A 20718-nucleotide genomic window follows, 5' to 3' on the forward strand; every position below is an offset into this window, starting at 1 on the left:
AAAAAAAAAAAAAAAAAAAAAAAAAAAAAAAAAGCGGCTTTACATCTGCACTTCGTAGGGCTCCCTGTTGTTTTCTCTCTGTATTAGACAGACCTCTATTACTAGTCATTATTTTTCAATAAAAAGAGGAAGGAAACAGATAAGTTGAACATGCTTAACTACTCCTCCCAAACTGACCAATCTGAGAAGTGGCCATTCCTCCCCCTGGGAAGGACTGAATAAATGACAGGCGAAAGCCAATTTATTTCCTAACAAGAGTTTCATCATATGGAGGATAGAAACAATTGGTTCCCACCTAATAAATGGGGTAGTTTCCAATAACAAAAGAAGCTGTTAATTCACTTAGCAGAAAGTTTACTTTTGACTTCTGGAATTCTGTCTCAAAAGTAATAATTCACTTTTATGATGGTGGTGCTGACTAGGCATAATGTCAGCTTCTGATGTATTCTTTCAAGGAATCGGCCACATGGACAGGCATTCAGAAAGAAACCATGAGTGCTGGAATCACATAATGAGATTTAAATGACTGTATTGGCATGCTTAATTTGGAAATGGCTGTAGATGAGGCAGGAAAATAGAGTCTGCAGGCAAGAAACCTAAGGCCAATTCACACTTCTGCTGTGACAGAAAATATCCTCTCCATAGGGTGTGTCCAGTAAATGACTTTGTAACTTTACTTCATCCCTTCATTTACATAGGGCATACACCAAGTAACTGATGGAATCCTTTAGAGGGCATTTAAACCCCCCAAAAGTCTATAATGGGGCCCTTGAGCCCCTATGCTTAGGCTTGCTCCCACACTGTGGAGTGTACTTTCATTTTCAATACATTTCTGTTTTTGTTGCTTCATTCTTTCCTTGCTTTGTTTGTGCGTTTTGTTTAATTCTTTGTTGAAGATGCCAAGAACCTGGACACCTCCACCAGTAATACAGAGTTATCATATAAGGCAGAGAGGATCTCCATTTGCTTGGCTTATGAACCTTGAGGAGCTACGAAACTTATAAACTTCTATTCAGCAAATGGATTTACCCAAAAATGTCCTGTAGAGTGTTCTTGTAGGAATGAGGGTGTGTAATGTACATTGCAAAGCCTATCTATGGAATTGAGTATTATCCCTTTTGGGAGAAAGTTTTAAAGCTTCATACATAAACTGGGTTGGGAGAAAAGGTAAAAGGACTATCTGTGGTCTTGAGCTGAGCTGAGAAGAGGCATGGCTGACCACAGTCAATGGCAAGAATGGCCCAAGATCATTCTGGTCAAAGGCGTTTCCATTGTGTAAGAAGGCGGTACTTGAAACGGCAGCACAGTCTTGTGAAAGAACACAGAGTCTCCTCAAACTCACTAGGCCACAAGGGAAAAGTTAAGTCTGGGAACTGGGTCAATATTAGTGCCTGCCTTTGGTTTCTAAACTGACAGCTCTAATTCCACAACCCCTTATCACAGCCTCATTTCCTCTGCTCCCTCTCTTCACATGTTTACTTTACTTCTGTAAAATGTAGATTTACTGAGCCTGAGAGAATGCACAATTCACTTTTCCTTCTACTTCCTCTTTTCCTATGTAAAATGTAGATTTACTGAGGCTAATCGGAGCCTCACAGAATGGAAGCATCTGCCTTACTGCCTGCCCTCCCTGACTTTTTCCTCCTCCTGCATGCTCTTTCCCCTTTGGAAAAACCACAGGTCACAGGTGCTCCTGGGACTTGGATTTTTTTCTGGGGGAGTATCTTCAACTTTGGCCAAATCTACCTCTATTGATTGAGAAATGCCTCAGTCACATTTTGGTTAACACGGAATCCCTTTTCGGTGTTTCTCACACCTGAAGAAGCCCATTTTCAACTACTTCCTCTGGAGATTACCAAATAAGAGCTAAAAAGAAAAGCATAAACCTTGAGATGCCTTGATTGGCCTAGTTCTGTGGCATTTCTTCACAACAAATTAGAAAGAAAATAAAATGTTAGAATTTTTAATCTTAATCTTCTGGATTTTTGTTGAGAAGAGCAATCATATCTGACAAATTGAATCGGGCACTGCTATTCTCAACTCTAGCCTGAACCTGTTGTTACAGTGCATAGCTGTACTGGGGGTATGAACACGATGAGAAGAAAAGAGGGCCCCCACACACCACCAGGAAAGTCAGGTGACCATCAAGCTATGGTCAGGCATTTGTCACACTGCCTCTCTAAAATAATAATCGGTCACAGCCAGCACCAGGAAAAGCAGTTTCTCTATAGATAGGGAATATCTGAAACTGATGATCAGCAACTTCCTGATAAGATCTCAGGAGGTGGGGGAGTGGGCTTAAGTATACACATGAAGAGGTAAAATGGTGGCGTTTAACTGGTACATGACCTTCTAGGGGCTTTCCATTGAAAAAGGGATGCAAGATGCCAGAAGTGGGCCAGCATATAAAACCCTAAGTCCAAGATCAAACAAGGCACATTACCTCCAGTATGCCCACTTGGCTTTCTTCCAAGTGTACTTTACTTTTCATTCCTGCTCTAAAGCTTTTTTTTTGTTTTTTTGAGATGGAGTCTCACTCTGTAGCCCAGGCTGGAGTGCAGTGGTGCGATCTCGGCTCGCTGCAACCTCTGCCTCCCAGGTTCAATGGATTCTTCTGCCTCAGCCTCCAGAGTAGCTGGGACTACAGAAACGTGCCAAAACGCTAGGCTAATTTTTGTATTTCTAGTAGAGATGGAAGTCTTTCTTCTGAGGAGGCAAGAAGTGAGGTTGCTGCAGTCCCGTTAGGACAAAAATCCACATATCATGGATGCAATAATTCTTGTGACTTTGTCGCTCTCTGTTGCCAGGCTGGAGTGCAGTGTTGCAATCTCGGCTCACCATAACCTCAGCCTTCCGGGTTCAAGGGATTCTCTTGCCTCAGCCTCCCGAGTAGCTGGGACTACAAGCATGCACCGCCACGCCTGGCTAATTTTTTGTATTTTAGTAGAGACGGGGTTTCACCATGTTGGCCAGGATGGTCTCAATCTCCTGACCTCGTGATCTGCCCGCCTGGGCCTCCCAAAGTGCTGGGATTACAGGTGTGAGCCACTGCGCCAGGCCTATTGCAAGAATTCTAAAAGTATTCATTTAATGCATATATATGCTACGTGAATCTCACTGTTCCTGGCCTTTGACAAATATCTTATTCACACAGAGCTTTAATTTATTTGTAGAATGTAGCTTAAGACAAATTGACTTTTCCCTCTACTTCCTCATTTCACATGTAAAAGGTAGATTTACTTAGGCTAACCAGAGCCTCACGAGAATGTAAGCATCTGCCTCACTGCCTGCCCTCCCTGCCATTTTTCCCCTCCTGCCTGCTCTAGTAGCTTTGTAGAAAGCTAATTTTTACAAAGAAATTAAGTGTAAAGTCATGGCCTTGGAGTTAAACAATCTGGCACAGAGTTTATAACTACATAATCTCAGGGAAATCATTTTATCTCTCTGAAAACGTAATAAAATGTGGATCATAATGTCAGAGGCATTTGAACCAGAGTGACTCCACCTTGAATAGGGGCTGGGTAAAATGAGGCTAAGACTTGCTGGACTGCATTTCCAGAAGGTTAGGCATTTTAGTCAGAGGGTGTTTACAGTTAAGAAAACAAGTTAATAATGTTTACGGCACAGACCCAGGACTTAGCAGGCCCAGGAAATGTCCTGATGTTGAAGGACTATGTTAATTTCTCTTACCCGGTCCACAAGGGACGTGGTTTCTAAGGCAAGAACTTCCCAGCGCCATGCCTCCTTCCACCTCCGCATCTGGGAATCTAACATTCTTGTGGGCTAAATTCCAGGTAAGCTTCCTGTGTTCAGAAAGCCCGCCAAAAGCCCCGGAAGGAGGGGCTCTGTTGTGGGCCCAAGCAACCAATGCGGAATCAGAGTCGAAGATCAATCACTCCAGAGGCAGTCTGAAAGGGCTCCTCTCATTGGACAAAAACATGAATGGGGCGGGAATAACTTCAAAGTTAAAACCCCACTGCCCCTTACCTGTGTGGACTCCTTCTTCGGATATCCTCCCACGGCAACGTGGGAGCCGTCTCTCCCTCTCTCCCTTTGCGGATTTCCCTCTCTGGGATGCCCTCCCACAACAGCGTGGGAGCTCTCTCTGCTGCTCTCTCTTTCTCTCTCTGCCCAATAAATTATCTCTGCAAGACTCTTTGGGTCCGATATTTACTTGATCGGTAAGCTCACCTCTCTGCCAGGGCCTCTTTCCCATTCCTGGGGCCAGGGAGCCCAGGAACCTCAGGCACATCAACTGGGTGGGGGTGCTGAGCTCCGTCCTGCGACCCGGTTACAACATCACTACATCTTAAAAACAAAAACATTCTTAGTTTAAAAATAAGTTTCACTTTAAAGATAATAATGTAAATTATTGCGGAAGACAGTAGTTACACAAAGATTCACAATCCTTTGTCACAAGCCCGTGTAGTAGTGCACATCTCCCCAAGGATATATATATATTTTGCTTTATTATCTTATATATAAACAAGCATTATACCTAAAGTGGACGCATTCCTCCTCTTGCTTTTGAGCCTTACTCTGTCTATGGAGTAGCCATTTTTTTGTTCCTTTTCTTCTCTAATAAGCTTGCTTTCACTTTACTCTGTGGACTCACCCCTAATTCGTTCTTGTGTGAGATCCAAGAACTCTCCCTCTTGGGGTCTGGTTCGGGACCCCTTTCTGGTAACAATAATACCTCCTTCTTAGGGTGTGATAGAGATAGAGATTTTTTTTAAAAAGAATGTACCAGAATGTTAAAATGGGATTCTTTATATCTCAGTTTTTGGCTGTGGCTTAAAAAGAGTAACTATGTGGGAAGTATTTCCTTTCGCATTCCAAAGTGAGGTGCTAGACTTATGTAGTATTTCCAAAGGAGGTTGCTACAAGCTGATTTTTTTCCATCTTCAATCCAATAAAAGGATTCATATTTAATAGTTCAGGAAGGGAGAATTTCTTGGGAGCAAGTTATTAAAAACAATAGCATTTCCCCTCTTTCTTCATATAGGGAAAGGGCTTTGAGGAAAACACTTATAGAGTTTCAAATACACCCATTGAAGCATGGTGAACCTAATAAAATAGTGTCTATGAAATCTAAAGGGCAAGAAGCTGTGAGAATTGGCTTGATGTCAGGGTGAAGAGATGACTGCATCAGGAACAGCTTCATTTTCAGTAATCAGAGTCAAGGATGTGGGTTTTCTAAGGGCAGATGTAGAGCATGTGAATAGAGTCAGCTTGGGTCAATTACAAACGGGACCTCGCCCCCAGGGCTTTCTGCCAGGGCAGATGGGTGAGGCAAACTCAGCAGGATGCTGATGGTGGTATCGAATGCAGACTAGAGAGCAGAATGAGGATGAGGGACTTAACCGACCTGCCAGACGAGTATTATTGGAGGTAAGGACATCTGAGAGTTGTGTGACTCCCAAAAACATTCCATGATGAGTCAGCTTTGAGCATTCACCAAAGCCAGAGGGCACTAAGACAGATCATGATATTATCAGTCAAGTAAGACTTTGTTTTACTTCTCTGCATGCAACTCCATCCCCAGTTCTGGAGGAGACACAAGGCAGCCCTGTGGTAGGGGAAAGTGTGAATATAAACTAGCCACAGGCTCCTTCCCACTGTACCCTTCCAGCAGGAATCGGGTCCAAGCTAAAGAAAAGAGAAGCTTTGTGGGGCGCAGTGGCTCACGCTTGTAATCCTAGCACTTTGGGAGGCTAAGACAAGTGGATCACGAAGTCAAAAGTTCGAGACCAGCCCAATCAACATGGTGAAACCCCATCTCTACTAAAAATACAAAAATTAGCTGGGCATGGTGGCATGAACCTATAATCATGGCTACTCAGGAGGCTGAGGCGGGAGAATCGCTTGAACCTGGGAGGCAGAGGTTGCAGTGAGCTCAGATTGCGCCACTGCACTCCATCCTGGGCAGCAGAGCGAGACTCCATCTCAAAAAAACCAAACAAACAAAAAAAACAGAGAAGCTTTATTAATATTCATGGTTTAGGGTCACATATAGGAAAGATTATTTGAATTACTGTTATATAGTTATTTTTCTAATAAAAGTTACCAGAGGGATGCTTATTTCCACACGACCAGTAGAGCCATTATCACCTGCCTTTGGGTTTATTCAATGGGTGGGGAACAACTCCCACTGAGTGGGTTGGAATGCATGGGGATGGGAGGAAAAGCTGTTTTTTCTGATTATGTCCTATGGAGTTTTTCTCTTTCAATTAGGTGTTATAATAACAATATTCTGAAGCAAAGTGTCTCTTGATCTAAACTGACAGGATGTATATAATTTTGCTGGCTGTCTTCCCTCTGCTCTCAGATATATGTTGCCTTTTCTCACCCTACTTTCAGCCCTAGGAGACTGACCTTTTTGGAACACATAAATGTTCCTGTGCTCTCTGGCTTTGGTATGGATTAGGCAGTAGATGATTTGGGGAAGAGAGAATAGAGGAAGAGCAGGAGAGAGGTCAGCATAATCTTTCTCCTGGCTACTCCTTGCAAGACCTCTTCCAGTGAGGTATGCTCCTGAACAAAAGTCACTACTTTTCTGAAGGCATCTGAAAGTCTCTGACTCTCTGATTTTTGGAAACCTGTTCCTTTCCTGTCTTTTCAGGCCCCCCAGGGCTGTTGTGCCATCCATTATCATCTGCCCTATACCCAGAGTTTTGTAAATAGTCTTCCTTTGAATAAACCCTCCTCAAATTTTCCTATTTTAAAGGTAACACCTATTTATTGTGGGAACCCTAACACAATAGCATTCCTTGCTTTACTGTTCTAAAATATTAAACGGGAGAATTAAAACAAGAGTTACACGAATGTTTAATAGTAATTAAATACAAATATACAGTATTATCATTGTTGTTATTTGCAAGACATCTTTAGTGTTGTGTGAAGGAGTGAGAGAAACATCATTTAGAAAAATTCTAGGCCAATCATCAATATCTTCTAATATTAAAGAGTTATTCAGATTGTAGATACAATTTTTTCCAGAAATAAGGCCAGGTGCAGCAACTCCTGGCTGTAATCCCAGCACTTTGGAAGGCTGAGGTGGACAGCTCACTTGAGATCAGGAGTCCCGGCTACTCGGGAAGCTGAGGCAGAAGAATCGCTTGAACCCAGGAGGTGGAGGTTGCAGTGAGCTGAGATCCTGCCACTGCACTCCAGCCTTGGTCTCAGAGCGAGAGTCCGTCTCAGAAAAAGAAAAGAGAAAACAGAAATAGAATGATAACTTCAGACTTTAAACAAGCAAATGGAAACGAAGAAAATATTTTGGACTTCAAAGTATAGTTGAGTTAGTGTTGCCCTGAGAATTGAAGTAATTTGCACATGAATCAGAAAACGAAGCTAGTGTCCTATTCAGGAAAAAATATGTTGAGCAATACGAAATAGGAAACAACAGATGTTTCATTCTATTCTTCATATGTTTTTGACATATTGAGTCATTTTCCTGGCCTTATCATGTGATTAATTTATTTACTCTTCTACTAAGTCTAATCTGCTGTGTATCTCATCATTTAGTTTTCAAAGGAATTTATAATCAAATAGTTCAGACATATGACAACATAGAATAGTGCCACAAAATCCCATGAACCCGTCATTCTAAGTCAACAATTACTATTTATTGCAAATCTTACTTCATCTATGCCACTCTCATCCCTGTATTATTATTAAGTATATTATTATTATTCCTGTATTTATCTTTCATTGTTTTCTACTTCTGGAATATACAAAACAAATTTATATTTGCTTTAAGAACAAAAAGAGGAATTTCTATATTTATTAAACACTCCTGATTTAAAAAAAATATCAGATGAAAACTTTCATATTTAAATATTTAACTGAGGTATCGCTCCTGTCCAGGATTGGTTCCCACCTTGCTCCCTGAGCTGCTGAGATAGGCGCTGGCCACCTGTGATCCTGAACTGGAATAGGCAGGCTGGAAAATGAATAAATGAATGAAAACAAATCAGTGTAAAATAAAAATTTGTAAAGTATAGGATAAACGTACAAATGCACAACAGTACATGACATAGTATGAACGTGCTCAGTGGCCCACTGTATTTGTTAATACTTGTTTTGGAATTATGAGTGATCAGAGGTGACTTTTACAATTTTCACTCTGCAAACATTTATTTCTTGATTTAATCCACTACCACTGCGACTGCTGTCACTCGCTGATTGACCAAGTATTTGGATGATGATCTTACTTATTTTTATTCGTCTTTTTTTTTTTTTTTTTTTTTGAGATGGAGTCTCACTCTGTCTCCAGAGTGGGCTGGAGTGCAGTGGCACAATCTCAACTCACTGCAACCTCCACCTCCCAGGTTCAAGTGATTCTCCTGCCTCACCCTCCCGAGTAGCTGGGATTACAGGTGGCTGCCACTATGTCCAGCTAATTTTTTGTATTTTTAGTAAAGGCAGGGTTTCACCATGTTGGCCAGCTTGGTCTCAGACTCCTGACCTTGTGATTCACCTGCCTCAGCCTCCCAAAGTGCTGGGATTACAGGCGTGAGCCTCCGCACCTGGCCTAGTCTTTCTTAAGTGTATGCACAGCTTATATTTATTTACAAGTGGGTCCTTATTTAGAAGTTTGGTGATGTTTTTGTGACCAGAAATATGCCATCAGAACTTAACTCTTCTTTATGCGAATTAGCTTATGACAAAACTGGTTTTGTTAGATATTGTTTCATTTAATGTCACAGTTTCCAAGAAACTTTGATGACATTAAATGAGGACTTACTGTATATTCAAATAAGTTAACCTTTTATGCTTATTCTGTTATCCTTTTATCTACTTTTTTCTACAGGAAGTCATTTAAAAATACTTTGTGTTTTATTGCTTTACTTTTTAAATATAAACATTTATGTAAGTGTACTATATTCATGTATTTATCTTGCTACTACTAATTAACAATGTCCTAAATCTTATTCTATAGTAGAATTTAGAGGTATCTCTCATGCATTTTTTTTTTTTTTGAGATGGAGTCTCTCTCTGTCACCCAAGCTGGAGTGCAGTGGTGTAATCCTGGCTCACTGCAGCCTCTGCCTCCTGGGTTCAAGCAATTCTGCCTCAGCCTCCTAAGTAGCTGGGTCTGCAGGTGGGTGCTGCCATGCCCGGGTAATATTTTTGTATTTTTAGTAGAGACGGGTTTTCACCATGTTGGCCGGGATGATCTGGATCTCCTGACCTCATGATCCACCTGCGGTGACCTCCCAAAATGCTGAGATTACAGGCATGAGCCACTGCACCCAACCTCTCATGACTTTTTATGGCCATATAGATGCATAGATTATAGGGACTACAATTCAGGATGAGATTTGGATGGGTACGCAGCCAAACCATATCATACAATGAAGCTTCAATGTAAATTTAATAGTATTTATGCAATATATATTTAGTATACTCTATTTAGTATTTATGCTCTAATAAATTTATACATATTTATGTATGGCCTTTATATACCGATTTACAGATTATTTAGTTGACCATATTGCAATATCCATGAGTCAAAGAAATAACATTTATTAGAAGACACCGTATTTTCTTTTCTAAAAGCTCAACTATCCTTTGGATGCTGATGTTCTTTTTGAATTAGTTCTTTTTGATCTACATACTCAGCAGTGGTGATGCTGGATCATATGGTAGCTCAATTTTTAGTTTTCTGAGGACCCTCTAAGCTCTTCTCCATAGTTGTTATACTAATTTACATTTCCACCAACAGTGTACTAATGTTCCTTTGTCTCTTCATCATTTCTTGTATTACAATTTGTTATAAATAATACTATATTTTTTATAAGCATGTGATTTTTTTGAGGCACATAAACTATATTTTTCTCCTCTTTTTCCCCAGAACCCAACACAGTACCTAGAACATACTGGAACTAATTTCTATTTCTCTAGTTAAAGTAGGATCTAAATTTAAAAATATAGGATAGGATTGTTTTTCACATACATGCAGTATAAATTATAGTCTTCAAGTGATGATTTTATTTTCTATTGCAGCTTTGAGAATCTTTCAGAACAGAGGTATATCAAATTGCAACAAGTATCCTGACAATCATTTAGCATAGAAAAATTATGGAACCAGGAACAAGAATAACAAGCCCCAGACCTCTAAGAATCAAGAAAGATGGAAGCAAAGGATGTGAAAATAAGTGCAAGAAGAAATGAGGTTCCAGATTATGAAATTCTTTGTAGGACTTGCAAAGGAGTTTGACTTTTGTACTCTAAGCAATGAGTAACATTTCACACAGATTTTTGTTCTAGATGATCATCCTGGTAGCCAAGTCCACGATACATTGGTGATAAAGGGGTGGTGATGGTGGTGGAGATGGAGATGAGGAAACAGTAGAGAAAGAACAAATGTGAAAAAATTAATAATTTAGGCCAGAATTAGGAAAGCCTTAATGAATGGTGATATTCTGGAGTTACCTAATATATAAAGCAAACCGTATTTAGAGAATTTAGTGAGAAATGTTAAGGGTGAACAAAAGAAATCTTGGTAAGTTTTTCAGATACCTGTCTATGGTACTTGGGTGATCTTTGCTGTCACTGCTATATGAAATGTAGATCACGAGGAACAGATATTGAGCGGTAGAAAATGAATTGTCTGAAATGATTACTTTAAATTACTGACAGTTTCTTAATGTTTATAGGGATATTTCACTGCTCTAAATTTATTATAATAATTAGCATTCTATGAAGCATTTACATTTGATTATCTTACTTGAATTTTATGGAAGCAAGTAATTATCCTCACTTTATGGATAAATAATCTGAGGATCAGAGAAGATAAGATACTTATATAAGTCACATGGAAAGAAGTAAACATAAATTTGACAGAAACACATGTGTTCTGACTCTAATTTCTGAGAGCTTTTCATTCAGTTTCATTGACACAATTTGGAAAGCATTTCACCTCTATGAAATAGAAAACTCAATTGACCAGAACATTAATACGATTGCACATACATTTCTCATCACCTCTAAATGCAGTAATGTCTTATAATAACTGTTTTATATCTGCATAAGACAGAATCTTTCTTAGGAAATATTATGACAAAAATACTAATGCACACTGTTGAACTCATTTTGCTCCCTAAAGAGTTATTTTGAAAACCATACTATTAAAGCCACAGATTAGCTAATATGCTGTCAAATCTATTTATATACAAGGTTTTCACTATATTTTTTATGTGGAATTATTTCTGTTTTAGAACCCAGAAAGAAATAATAATAGAAAACAAAAACTTCGTTTTTCTAAGAGTTCACTTACCTCTGTTTACTTTTGTGATCTACAGAGCCAGCTGAGAGTCTGTCAAGGGGAGACCCAAAACCAGAGAAACTCCTTTTCTTCTTTGTCTCAATCGCATCATTTTCTAGGGACACCAGTTCATCGAGAAGCAAGAGTTTTGCTGTCAGGTCAGTGGCTGACTTCTCTTCCGTGACTGTGGGTGGTGACTGCACATTTTTGACTCCAGAATCAAAGGCCTATCAGGCAGAAAAAGGTGATTCCATTAATTTAGACAGAAACTCAAAGTATGTACATATACATTTGGCTTTTGCTGCTGTTAGCTGACATACTCATTATGTAACATTTTATCCTTCCTTCCTTCCTTCCTTTTTCTTCCCTCCTTTCTTCCTTTCTTTTCTTTCTTTCTTTCTTTCTTTCTTTCTTTCTTTCTTTCTTCCTTTCTTCCTTTCTTCCTTTCTTTCTTTCTTTCTTCCTTTCTTTCCTTTCTTTCTTTCTTTCTTTTTCTTTCTTTCTTTTTCTTTCTTCTTTCTTTCTCCTTCCTTCCTTCCTTCCTTCCTTCCTTCCTTTCTTTTCTTTTCTTCTTTTCTTTTCCTTCCTTCCTTCCTTCCTTCCTTCCTTCCTTCCTTCCTTCCTTCCTTCCTTCCTTCCTTCCTTCCTTCTTTCTTTCTTTCTTTCCTTCCTTCCTTCCTTCTTTCTCTCTTCCTTCCTTTCTTTCTCTCTCCCTCTCTCTCTCTCTCTCTTTCTTTCTTTCTTTCTTTCTTTCTTTCTTTGATGGAGTTTTGCTCTTGTTGCCCAGGCTGGAGTGCAATGACGTGATTTCAAGACTTCAAGGCTATTGAAGCGTAATCCCAGCCAGAGGCCTAGGCTCAGAGAAGTACTTGAACACCCCTGGATCACAGCAAATTCATCAAAATCATCAAATTGCCAAAACAAAGAATCAACTAGCAAACAGTCTTAGGAATCGTGTAGGGGGAGAAATCCTTGAACCAGAGCTGCTGTACAACCTGTCAGGAACATGCTACTGACATTTATCTTACTGTTGCCTGCTGCTCTCAGTTTAGAAGGCTATAAGGAATATTTGTCTTACTGAGCAGTTTACTCATTTTATAATTTCTTTCTTTCTTTCTTTTTTTCTTTTCTTTTTTTTAAGATGGAGTTTTGCTCTTGTTGCCCACACTGGAGTGCAATGACATGATCTCGGCTCACTGCAACCTCTGCCTCCCATGTTCAAGTGATTCTCCTGCTTCAGCCTCCCAAGTAGCTGGAATTAAAGGTGCCCATCACCATGCCTGGCTAATTTTTTGTATTTTCAGTAGAGATGGGGTTTCCTCATGTTGGCCAGGCTGGTCTTGAACTCCTGACCTCAGGTGATCTACACACCTTGGCCTCCCAAAGTGCTGGGATTGCAGGCATGAGCCACCGTGTCCAGCCTTATGATTTCTTACAAAGTTATTTTCCATAGAGAGTGCTAGATCTTGGGGACTGAAACACATAGAAGAGGGGTGTGTAACCAAAGGAAAAAAAAACACAACAAGAAAAGAAAAGAAAAGAAAATCTCCTGGAATGCCTTTAAAATTTAGCATATTTACAGATCATTTTTTCAGATTCTTTTCCAGCAACTTCATCCTTCCTTATATTCTCATAATGCTTTATCTATAGACCTCTTTCACCATTGCACTTGTTATTTTTTGCCTTATATCAGGTTGGTTACAATATATTTGTATTTCTTATTAGGTTGAATCTTAATCAGTGACTTTGTCTAATTAGTCTTCCATTTGCTTTATTAAATGCCTAGTCTCATGCTCATAGTTAGTACTCAAAAAATTTCTGATAAATATTTATTAAATGAATTATAAACCAAACCTCATGCTATTTTCTTTTTACCATTCATTCATTATTTACTAACTCAAGCCATTACTAATCCAGCTAGGTTTTGCATTGGACATGAGGGATACAAAAATAAAAATTAGTCTCTGTGTCTAAGCATCTCACCTTCTCCATCCCTGTGATTTATTAACAAATATTAGTGAGTATCTGCAATGTGTCTGAGATATCCCAATATCTTTGTGTCCCGTGTAAAATTTCTTGTTTGTTTGTTACACATATTGCCACTTTGTACTTCATCCAAGTCATAAATCTATAGCCGTCCAGTTTGTGAAGTCTGTCTTTTCCTTTCTGAGGCCCAATGACAGCACTTCTTAAATGCTCCTATTAATAATCTTGAGTCATTCCATAGTCCCACAAATAGTGCTTTTTTTCCCTAAGATCTTGAGAATATTCCCATGAGGGAAACATTTTTAGCTCTGGGGAATCTCTTCCCTTCCTACTTTTAGTCATTCTTCCATGCATGAGATTCTTGGTCTTGGTTTTGATTTTTCTTCACTTCATGTTTTTCTTCTTAGATGATTCCTTCTATTATCTTTTGATATGGTTGGCTGTGTTCCCACCCAAAATATCGTCTTGAGTTGTAATCTTCAAATGTCAAAGGAGAGATAAGGTGGAGGTAATTGAATTATGGGGGCAGATTCTCTCATGTTGTTCTTGTGATGGTGAGTGAGTTCCTGTGAGAGCTGATGGTTTTATAACTGCTTGGTAGTTCCTCCTGCATTCATTCTTCCTGCTGCTTTGTGAAGAAGGTGCCTTGCTTTCCCTTTACCTTCCACCATGATGGTAAGTTTCCTGAGACCATCCAGCCATGTGGAACCGTAAGTCAGTTAAACGACTTTCTTTTAGAAACAACACACTCTAGAGCAGTTTTTTTTACAGCAGTATGAAAATGGACTAATACAGTAAATTGGTACCAAAGAGAGTGAGGTGCTGCTGTAATGATACCCCCAAAATTTGGAAGTGACTTTGGAAATGGGTAACAGGCAGAGGTTGGAACAGTTTGGAGGGCTCAGAAGAAGGCAGGAAGATGTGGGAAAGCTTGAAACTTCCTGGAGGTACGTTGAATAGTTTTTACCGAAATGCTGATGGTTTCATGGACAATGAAGTCTAGGCTGAGGTGGTCTCAGATGGAGATGAGGAACTTGTTGGGAACTCAAGCGAAAGTGACTCTTGCTATATGTTAGCAAAGAAACTGGTAGCATTTTGCCCCTGCCTTAGAGATCTGTGGAACTTCAAACTTGAGAGACATGATTTATGGTATCTGGTGGAAGAAATTTTTAAGTAGCAAAGCATTCAAAATGTCACCTGGGTTCTCTTAAAAGCATTCAGTTTTATGCAATCACAAAGAGATGGTTTGCAATCAGAAGTTATGTTTAAAAGGCAAGCAGAGCAAAAAATCTGGAAAAATTGCAGCCTGATGATGAAATAGTAATGAAACATCCATTTTCTGGGGAGAAATTTAATACAGCAGCAGACATTTGCTTGAGTAAGTAGGAGCCAAATGCTAATCACCAAGACAACGGGGAAAATGTCTCCATGGCATGTCAGATGTCTTCATGGCAACCCCTCCCACCACAGGCCCAGAGGCCTAAAAGAGAAAAATGGTTTTGCGGGCAAGGCCCTGGGCCTTGCTGCTTTGTGCAATCATGGGACTTGATGCCTTGTATCCCAGCTGTGGATAAAAGGGGCCAACATACAGGCAGGCCATTCTTTCAGAGGGCTCAAGCCCCAAGCCTTGGTGGTTTGCACTAGTTTACACATTTTTGGCCTGCCAGTGCACTGAAGTAAAGAATTGTGGCTAGAAAACTTCTGCCTTGATTTCAGAAGTTGTATGGAAATGCCTGGAAGTCTAGGCAGAAATTTGCTGCAGGGGTGGAGCCCTCATGGAGAACCTCTGCTAGAGTAGCGTGGAAGGTAAATGTGGGGTCAGAGCCCATACACAGAATCCCCACTGTGGTACAACCTCCTAAGTTCAGCCTTCTTCTTGCCACCTTGTGAAGAAGATACCTTGCTTCACCTTAGCCTTCTGCCATGATTGTAAGTTTCCTGAGGCCACTGCAGTCATGCAGAACTGTAAGTCAATTAAACCTCTTTCCTTTATAAATTACTCAAACTTGGGCAGTTTTTGTTTGTTTGTTTGTTGATGTGTTTTGAGATGGAGCCTCACTCTGTTCCTTAGGCTGAATGCAGTGGCATGATCTCAGCTCACTGAAACCTCTGCCTCCCAGGTTCAAGTGATTCTTCTGCTTCAGCCTCCTGAGCAGCTGGGATTACAGGTGCCCATCACCATGCCCAGCTAATTTCTGCATTTTTAGTAGTGATGGGGTTTCACCATGTTGGACAGGCTTGTCTTGAACTCCTGACCTCAAGGGATCTGCCCATCTTCGCCTCCCAAAGTGCTGAGATTACAGGTATGAGCCACTGCACCTGGCCAAGCAGTTCTTTATAACAGTATGAAAATGGACTAATAAATGTTTTCTGTTCTCTTTGTTTCCTCCAGTAAAACAAAAGAGTAGCATTATCAAGCCCTTTCATCATTGATTCAAGCAAGTTTCTTTTAAAACACTTATAGCCTGATGTACAAACTGAAAGCTGTTAAGCCTCCTGTTTCCTTATCCATTCATATATGTACTAAGTCTGGTCAATCTGGTCAGTTCTTGCAGGAAAATCTTTTTGTTGCTGTTTTTGATTCCCATCAGGGGTGTTCTTTTTTTTTTTATTTTCCCTGAGATGGAGTTTTGCTCTTGTTGCCCAGGCTGGAATGCAGTGGTGCAATCTTGGCTCACTGCAACCTCTGCCTCCCAGGTTCAAGTGATTCTTCTGCCTCAGCATCCAAGTAGCTAGGATTACAGATGCACACCAGCTGGCTAAATTTTTTTTGTGGTTTTTGGTAGAGATTGGGTTCACCATGTTGGTCAGGCTCTTCTCCAACTCCTGACTCAGGTGATCCAAGTGGTGACTTTAAATCAAGTACTCTTTACTGCTTAGCATACTGCCTTATAATTTGCTTCGATACCTCCTATCTCCCTCTTCTCTGTTTCATCCATAATACTGTCATAAAGTTAGTTTTCCCCAATACAACTTTTGTCTTATAAAAAGAAAATTAAAAATCTCTTGGAGTCCTTTATTACTTGTAGTACAAAGCCCACAGTATGGTTTCAAACTATTCCACAGATCTTAGCTTCTGTCACTTCCTTATATAAATCTGACAAAATAGAAACTGGAGATAGGAAGGATGCAGAAATAACTAGAAAGAAACCTTAAAGGAGATAAACCTTCAAAAGGCAAAGATTTTTTATCTTTCAAACCATCCTCCAAAAATATCCTTTCATTTTTTGAACTAACACACATAAAAAATCATTTTTAAAGCAATATCCTTAATCTTCAGAAAAAAATCATAAAACTTTTATAAAACTTGTCCTTTAATGCATTTCAGACTCTCGACTTTATGCTATTTAAGAAACACAAAAAATATGTTTCTAATAAGATCAAATAAACTAACAAAAAAAAGATTTAACAAAAAAGAACAAATAAACTAATTTTTCTCCTTGTGATGTCCTCATATCTCCTTTACTTTGTACTTTAGTCACAGCACCAAGAAAACATTTGTACTGTAATTAAAAATTTGAAGAAAACTACTCAAATTGTCTCATGCAAACCACTTCAGATTTCACATAAAAGCATTTCTAATTCTGGCATAGCTGATTTAATTAAATGTGGCTATAATAATGGATCTTCTCTTAAGCTTTTCTGTTCAAGAAATACAAATCTTTGTTCTTAAATTTCTTTCCACATTGAGATAACTGGCTTGCTCCGACTCCTCCGTGGGGAGAAGATCATGATTACTGCGCTTTTCACTTAAAGTTCACAACCTTGAATGTCATGTTGGCAACAAAAATAAGACAATAAAAAATACTGATTTTCTTGATTTGGTGTTATTTCTCTATTTTATTTTGTGTACATTTTCTTATTAGTAGCTGCATCTGCTTCTTACTCTAGTAGAAAGGATATGTTAATGAAAGAATATATATGTAATATGCAAGTATATATATTACATTTATAAAATATACATTCTATATAAAAACATAATACATAATATATAAATATATAAAAATTATATTTTTGTATATAAAATATATTTTAATACATATGCTTTTATATATAAACATGTCATTTATAAAACATGTCAAACATATATATATCTACATATATATTTATATTTTTGTAAGCTAGTTTCCATTACCTCTGTTGTTGTTACATCTATTGAGAGGACTTGTCCTGAGCTCCACAGTATCAGAGTCACAGCCAGGATGAAACGTGCGCTAGCCAATCTCCAGTCCAGCATCTGAGGGTCGCATATGTCATCATTAGCACTGAATTCATTTGAAATGTAAAGATGAAAAACAAAAGCTCCTAAAAGGACTCTTAGAGGTAAATGGTAAACCAAATTATTCAGTTTCAGTATATTGGAGTGCATCTCTACGAAACGTAACTAATACTTAATAGAAGCTGTTCATCTCCCAGAATGAATTCTATCAAGGTTTCTTTTCCATGGCAACTTAGATTAGGGCTGTACAGCTATAATAATAATTTAATTCAAACTAACCCATAATCTGTGAAATACAGTTAACATAACTTTATTTTTTGTCTGTCAAATCTAGAGATTACAATTCTATATATGTACCTGAGGAGAAATTTGTAACAGTGGCAAGGCATTAGAGAATAAGTTCTTATTGGTTTGTGGTGAACCAGAGAGACTGTGGTGTCTAAAACTATTTAAATCCAAAATTCAAAACACCCACCATCAGTAGGAGAATTTCTTTATGTCCTTGTGTTATGTCAGGATTTCATAAGCAAGATTCGAAATTGTTATTCAATCTATCAGATATTACTATATCAAAATTGAAAAATTACATATAAGATACAATATCAAAAGACAAATTACTTAATGGAAGGTATTTTCAATATATACATAAATAAAAGATTATCATTTAGAAAATGTAAATAAATCCTTTAAATACAACTTTAAAGATTGACACACAATTAAATAAAAATGGGCCAAAGTTATAAACATTCATTTCATAGAAAATGAATGGACAAAATTTTCCATAACATGTACAATTTCTTCAATGCTAATAAAAAGAGAAGTGAAATACCATTTTATACACTTAGTTTGGCAAAAATTTGGTCGAAACTTGCAATGTTAGAATTGTTTCAGGAAACAAAAACACAAAAAATTCTGGTGGAGTTGAAAATGAATCCAATCATTTGGAGAAAATTGGGCAATTTACACAAAGGTTGAAAATGCTTATCTCCTATTTAGGATGCATTTATTTCACTTCTAGGTATATATATTCCTTAGAGAAACTGTCGATGTTTATATGAAGACATGTATCTGGAAGTTCATAGCCTCATTGTTTATAGTAGTCAAAAACTGGAATCAACCCAAGTGCCCCACTCAAGGGAAAATAGATTTATTAACTGAGATGTAGTCAAACTACTGACTTAAAGTAAATGACTTAAATACATATTTACTGTGAAAACAAATAAATATATGTTTGGATTTATATGCATGGATTTCAAAAAAACAGTTTTGGGGAGAAACGGGAAGTGTAGAACAGTACATGACTTTCATACAATTTACTGAAAATGTAAATGCCCAAAGCAATATCATACATTTTGGAACCTGATTCATGATTATGATTACCTCTGCAGAGAAGAAAAAATGAGTAAAATTATAGAGAAAAATATAAGGGACTGGGTTTTAAACCTATATATATTTTAAAGCAAATATGTAAAAATGTTACCCTTGTTAATTCTGGGTAATGAGCACAAAGATGTGTTATTTATATGTGTCTGACTTTTTAGATTAAAAAGTCACTATGCAGCCAGTTAAAGCTCATCTATAGTCTACATCAGGCTGAACCTGCTGCCAGTTTGACTACTGTGAGTTACGAAACTGTAGGTAAAATGGGGCATTGCTCTACTGAGGAAAGATCATGCAGCATGAGGTAGAACAAAATAGGCATGATTCCAAGCTTTGCCTCTTGGTGCATGGCAGTGGGCAAGCCTTCCAAGTTCATCCTTTATGAATGAAAAGTCTCAGGAAACTCTGTTTGCTTAAAAAAATCATTTGGAAAACCTGCTGGAGGTAAAGAGAAAATGGATGCTAGAATGGAATCTGAAAGATTGAATTTGAGTCATGTTTTTGCTTTAATATCTGTGTAACCTTGAATATGTCATCATTTACCCTACTCAAGGTTCATTTTACTTGTTTGTGAAATGAGAAGCAATTCCCATCTCAAATGAGCTTTAAGAGGATTGAATTGATTCATTAATCCCCTTTCTATCTTATTTACTATTTATAACCTGTATGTGAAAGAATATGAGAGATCATTAAATATTTCCTTAATAACTACATTTGTTCCGGCATGACCCAAGATTTTTTTCTGACATTTTCTTGAAGAATTGTTACTGCGGCTCTTTCCTTGAGCTCACTGAGTTCCCACAGAGGTAGAGGCTTGGGTGAGTGCCACTGGTAACCCACTGCCGTGAGTTGCCTCTAGTGTTGGAGGTGGGGTCTGGAGAGAGGCAACTGGATAATGGGGGCAGGTTTCCCTTTGGTGCTGTTCTCTCCTGATAGTTATCGCGATATCTGGTTATTTAAAAATGTAAAGCACCTCTCCTCTCTTTTTCCTCCTGCTCTGGTCATGTGAAGAGGCGCCTGCTTCTCCTTTGCCTTCCACCAACATCGTAAGTTTCATGAGGCCTCCCCAGCCATGCTTCCTGTACAGCCTACATAACGGTGAGCCAATTAAACCTTTTTTCTTTATAAATCACCCATTCTCAGCTGTGTCTTTATAGCAGCGTGAGACTAGACTCACACAGGTAGCCCCTGTAAAACTAACAAGAGAGGGAAGACCCTGACAAGTGATTGATTGCAGTTGTGTAGCGGTTAAGGACTATGGCAAAGAATTTTAAGCCTAGAGAGTATTTCAAATGCAAGAAACGAAAAAAAAATAAAAAAAACTTTGGCTCACATTCCTAAAAACAACAACAAAAAACAACTTGTAACTGTGAAACAGTTAGATTTTACTAATGAATGTTACATGCTGGTATGTGAACAAATGTTTTATCTAAATAGAATGGCATCTGAATGAACTATGTCAGTTAAGACTTAAAATTGAGATAAAATATTTTAGCAATTTTGGCACTGTCCATAACATTTATTTATCAAATATAATTTCGACTTTTATGTAATGTTTAAAATAGTTGTTCACTATGACACCAATGAGTTTTTTTTCAGAGTCTTGTCACATAATGCTAGTTCTTTTCTTTTCTGAAAGGGAGCAGTAAATTCTCTCTGCGTTCTCTTTTTCCTAACTTGATATTTGGACTGAGATTTTCAGTAAGGACATAAAAAACAAAAAACAAAAGACCAGTAAATCATGACTGTGTCTCTAAATTGAGAAAATAACCAATAAGAATGCAATAGTTATCTGATGAAAATACCAACCAAATCCTATATTAGCCATCACTTTAGAAACCAGTCACTTAATTGTGTTTTC

At 38.3% G+C, this 20718-nt stretch overlaps 1 protein-coding gene and 1 long non-coding RNA gene across 3 annotated transcripts in view; one reads left to right on the plus strand and one right to left on the minus strand.

The window, feature by feature from the left end:
* Window positions 1-20718, plus strand: part of LOC116564859 — a 317617-nt gene that overhangs the window by 144960 nt on the left and 151939 nt on the right. The gene's annotated exons all lie outside the window — the stretch shown is intronic.
* Window positions 1-20718, minus strand: part of OSTN (osteocrin) — a 51359-nt gene that overhangs the window by 18789 nt on the left and 11852 nt on the right. Inside the window, exons 2-4 of one of the 2 annotated variants that reach the window (XM_032298245.1) lie at window positions 17394-17495; window positions 11285-11499; window positions 4192-4308 (exon numbers count right to left, since the gene is read on the minus strand). In XM_032298245.1, coding sequence (XP_032154136.1) covers window positions 4192-4308; window positions 11285-11499; window positions 17394-17495 — 434 coding nt within the window. The remainder of the gene's footprint in view (window positions 1-4191; window positions 4309-11284; window positions 11500-17393; window positions 17496-20718) is intronic. The other variant, XM_032298246.1, reaches the window with a different exon arrangement.

This window comes from Sapajus apella, unplaced genomic scaffold (assembly GCF_009761245.1).
Source record: "Sapajus apella isolate SASKATOON/1434 unplaced genomic scaffold, GSC_monkey_1.0 scaffold38, whole genome shotgun sequence".
NCBI lineage: Eukaryota > Metazoa > Chordata > Mammalia > Primates > Cebidae > Sapajus > Sapajus apella.